Source organism: Chenopodium quinoa, unplaced genomic scaffold (assembly GCF_001683475.1).
Source record: "Chenopodium quinoa cultivar QQ74 unplaced genomic scaffold, ASM168347v1, whole genome shotgun sequence".
NCBI lineage: Eukaryota > Viridiplantae > Streptophyta > Magnoliopsida > Caryophyllales > Amaranthaceae > Chenopodium > Chenopodium quinoa.
This window is the reverse complement of record NW_018744304.1, coordinates 4,462,986-4,467,436: the sequence shown is the minus strand read 5'-3', so window position 1 is coordinate 4,467,436 and position 4,451 is coordinate 4,462,986. Positions and strand designations below refer to the sequence as shown.

The 4,451-nt window shown below is 45.5% G+C and overlaps 1 protein-coding gene across 1 annotated transcript; it reads right to left on the bottom strand.

Moving 5' to 3' along the window:
* Window positions 1-301: 301 nt before the first annotated feature.
* Window positions 302-3,593, bottom strand: LOC110695830. Its single transcript, XM_021873056.1, has 2 exons — window positions 3,337-3,593; window positions 302-686 (listed from the first exon to the last, which is right to left on the bottom strand). The coding sequence occupies exons 1-2, from the start codon at window positions 3,591-3,593 to the stop codon at window positions 302-304; spliced, it is 642 nt and encodes a 213-aa protein (XP_021728748.1).
* Between the last annotated feature and the right edge of the window lie 858 nt (window positions 3,594-4,451).

The following is a 4,451-nucleotide window of genomic DNA, read 5'->3' as shown; positions in this document are numbered from 1 at the left end:
TTAGTAACATAATCGACCGCTAACAAGATGTATACATTCCCACATGAAGAGACAAAAGGCCCCATAAAGTCGACACCCTAAACATCAAAAGGCTCAACTTCCAAAATGTTTTCTTGAGGCATTTAATCCCTTTTGATTATGCCACCACTTCTTTGGCACTTGTCGCATCTTGAAACAAACTTTTGAGCATCCTTTTGCATCGTTGGCCACCATAGGAGAGATTGAGAAATCTTTGCCACCGTTTTATCAACTCCCCCATGTCCTCCACATGGAAACGAGTGGCAATGCTCAAGATAGTTGGCTATATCCTCCTTGTTCTTAAACGAAAGCCTAGACTTATCAACTCCCCCTTGGTCATGAGATAGCGAACCGCTATGTGATCCGTGTACACAATCACTTTGGAGCAAATAAGATAGGACCTAAACTTGTCGATGGCAAAAACAACCGCAAGCATTTCCTTCATCGTCGTTGTGTAATTCTTTTGTGCTTCATCAAGAGTTCTACTTGCATAGTAAATGACATGAGATTTTCCTTCTTTCTTTTGCCCAAGTACCGCACCTACTGCAAAATCATTCGCATCACACATTAGCTCAAAAGGCAAGCTCCAATCCGGAGCTTGCACAGCGGGAGAGGAAATGAGAGCTCCCTTGAGTTTTTGAAATGCCTCAAGACAAGCCTCATCAAAGCTAAACACAACATTTTTCTTGAGTAATTCAGTCAAAGGTTTGGCGATTGATGAAATTTTTTTGATAAACCTCCGGTAAAAACAAGCATGCCCTAGAAAATCTCTCACTCCCGTAACGAAAGTAGGAGGGGTGAAAAGAATGGTGTCCTTCCAACAAGTGTATTCTTCCGATAAAGGGTTCAGAATTATTACAGAGTTAATTCTTCAGTAAGATCAAGTGATCGGAATGCCTAGGTGGAGGCCGCTTCTACTCAGTAATACCAAGGTACAATTGATATTACAGCTTAAACTTAACTGAACCCTTAGGGTCGAACCCAATCGATTCACCGATCCGAGACGACGAATTAATCCGAAAGGATTTAATGAGTCGACATAGTTTTACGAATACAGATGTCGGATATCGAGCCTAGGGCGTCGAGACCGAGCGTCGCAAAATCACAAAGCAACAAGTATGAACATATCCCTAGCACCACATTGGCTTAGCCATGTGGATGCTAGGCTAGTTCGAGCTAGCATGCACCTAGCATGACTAGGCGCAAGCCTAAGCACACTAGGTGTGCTAGGCGCACCATCGCAGCCTAGGCACACCATCGCTGACCATCACAAACATGGCGTGATGCCTAGGCACCATCGCTGCCTACCGCAAGCAATAGGCGCACCAAGGGCACCTGGCAGCCTATCGCAAGCACCACAAGCACCAGGCAGCCCATCGAACGTAGCAGTGTGCTTGTCTGGATGCCTAGGTGCGCATGGCAGGGCCACACACGCACCAGCAAAGCCATCGCAGTGCTGAGCACTGGCGCATGTGCATGTGCGTGTGTGCGTGCCTCGCACCAAGCATAACAGTGCTAGGCACTGGCTGACGTGTGCTAGTGCGAGGGCACCTGGCAGCATCGCCCAGCACACATGCTAGGCCCTTGCGTGCGTAGGTGCACTGGCTGGGCTAGCAATGCGTGTGACGCATGTGCGTGGGGTGCATGGCTGATGTGTGTGCGAGAGGTGCGGCGAGGGATGCGAGGGTGATGCGTGTGGCTGTCAAAGCAAGGGGCCAGCATGTGTGGCTCGCTAGTAGCACGCATGCTGGCTATGCGAGCATATGCGAGAGGTGCAGCAAGGATGCAGGTGGTGCGTGGGATGTTGGGGCCTGCGCCAGCACGCACTAGCGACTAGCACTAGCACGCACCAGCACCAAGCATGCACTGCCTGGCTAGGATGCGAAGGCAGCTGGGTGGGCTTGTGCTAGCTGGGTGGGCTTACTTGCACTGCTAGCTGGCAGCAGCCCAGCTGCCCTTTGGTTGAGGCGGTTTTGTGAGGGGTGGGGACTAAGGATTGGGAAAAGCCTTGGGGAGCAAGGAAATGGTCCCCCCCACCTCTCCATGGCCCTCACCTAACCTTCTCTCTCCCCTTGACACTTGTTGCATTGTGATTGAATTTAATTATTAATTTATTTTAGAAATAAATTATTCATTCTCCCACATTGGTTGGGGAATGAAGTTCAAGGGTGCATTTCCCTATAAATACCAAAGGCATGGTATTGGGAAATACACAACCTTGATTGGAATTAAAAAGACAACTCTTGTAATTAGAGTAAACCTTTGATTCGTAAAACTCATAGTTTTGTTTTGTCCGGGTCTTGACTAACCTTCAAAACTTAGGACGCTCGTGTCGGGTTGAGGGTACGATCCGTCGGAGATCTCGTAGTTTTGGGATTTTGAAGTAAGAGCTCTTTGGGAGCGAAGCACGCAACAAAGGTATAATTCTTATTCTTAATCTAGTTTGATTAAGTTTAATATGCTTGTTAATTACTTTAATTAAGGGGCGGATCTTGGGGGGTTTCCTTCCGCGTAGTGTCGGGTCACTACGAAACCCTACAAGGGGGCAACTTTGCAATCACCGAAATTTGGCCGAATCAACCTCAATGCCCTTCTTTGACACTTTATGGCCTATGACAATACACTCCTCAACCATAAAGTGACAGTTCTCCCAATTTAAAACCAAACTCGTCTTTTGACACCTTTTCAAAAAATTTCATGGTTATAAAGATAAGTGTCAAAACACGAGTCACCAATACTGAAATCGTCCATAAAAAATTCATTCTCATTTTCAAGCATCTAAAAGAAAATGGAAGTCATGCATCGTTGAAATGTTGAAGGAGCATTGCATAACCCGAATGACATTCTTCGGTAAGCGAATGTTCCATATAGACATGTGAAAGTAGTTTTCTCTTCGTCATTTGGGTGGATAGGGATTTTGAAAAATTCGAAATACCCATCTAAGAAACAAAAGAAAGCATGGTGAGAAAGTCTCTCCAACATTTGGTCCATGAAGGGGAGAGGAAAATGGTCTTTCTTTATATTTTTGTTCAACCTCCTATAATCAATACACATTCTCCACCCCGTCACCGTCCGGGTGTAGATTTTATTTCCTCCTTCTCCCTTGATGATGGTCATTCCACCTTTCTTTGGAACCACGTGAACCGGGCTAACCCACTTGCTATCGGATATAGCTTAAATTATGCCTGCTTCTTGCAATTTCAAGATTTCCTTCTTGACAACCTCTTGGAGGTTGGGGTTTAACCTCCTTTGATGTTCAATCGAGGTGGATTGATACACAAAGAGGGGCTAATACCCTTCATATCATCAATGCTATACCCTATCACATTTCTATATTTTCTCAACACAACAAGCAATTTTACCAAATCAAGACCATCAAGGGTAGCATTGACAATAAAAGGGTATTCCCCTTCATCTACAAGACAAGCATATTTCAAAGAAGGGGGAAGGGGTTTAAGTTCTATCTTGGGAGGAGACTTGGAACTCTTCTCCATTTTCTCCTCCTTTAGTTCAAGCTCTTCTTTATATTCTTGTTGATCATGATCTTCTTCCATTTGAGTTTCTTCTATGGCCATGACAAACTTTTTTTGCTTCTTGAGAGTGATACTCTTCCTTGCATGTAAGAGCTTCAACCATTGGATCTTGAAGCTTCATCATAACCCTTTCCAAGCGATCTAACTCCTCATTCACAACATCAACCCTGATTAGGGGATTTAACCCCGCTAAGTGGTCCAATGAAATCCTGCCACGTGTCATTCACGTGGACCAACCAGAGTTCGCCACGTTTCACCTTATGATAGGTCCAAGGTGGACCAATCAGGCCACGACACGTGGCAGACGGATTGCAAACTATGAAAGTGGTCTTCAACAGCCCAAATACCTAGGCAAGCCCAGTCAAACCTAGGTATTTGAAACCTAGTACTGAGCACGCATTGTGAGACCCTATAAAAGGGAGATGTTCCCCCTAAGGAACATCATTCAGAAATTCCTAAACTCATGTGTACATAATTGCTGAGCATTAACTCCAGCTTTAATTGCACTACTTGAGAGCTAAGGCTCGGATTTCGATGTTAGATTCGATAACCAGATGATCACTTCTCTCCTAAGAGGAGCCAGATCCCATCTACATTCCGCACTTTTTTACATCCGAACACGTTCTAACTTGATCTATGATGTCCTCATAAGAACCTGTACTACCTCTCAATGAGAAACGGCCTATGGCCGACGTCTTGGTCTATACAGGCCAGGATACAGATGACGACTATGAGGTCGACACACACACAGCTCCTGACGAGTCCCTAAGGACTAGGTGAATCTGTCCCATTGAAAAGAGGGAACGAAAAGACGAACAGACGCGCCCTAGTGAACCAGTCGGTTAGTTAGCTGGTCAACCTCAGGTGGCCGAAGGTTCTATCCCTATCAACAGAAATGAG

Bases quoted from the DNA above. Each gene is read 5' to 3' on its own strand.
- LOC110695830 (XM_021873056.1), bottom strand. From the start codon at position 3,593: ATGGCCATAGAAGAAACTCAAATGGAAGAAGATCATGATCAACAAGAA. The intron at 687-3,336 runs GTATAGCATTGA...TGTTGTGTTTAG, and splicing joins AAATATAGAAATGTGATAGG to CTTTGATGAGGCTTGTCTTG.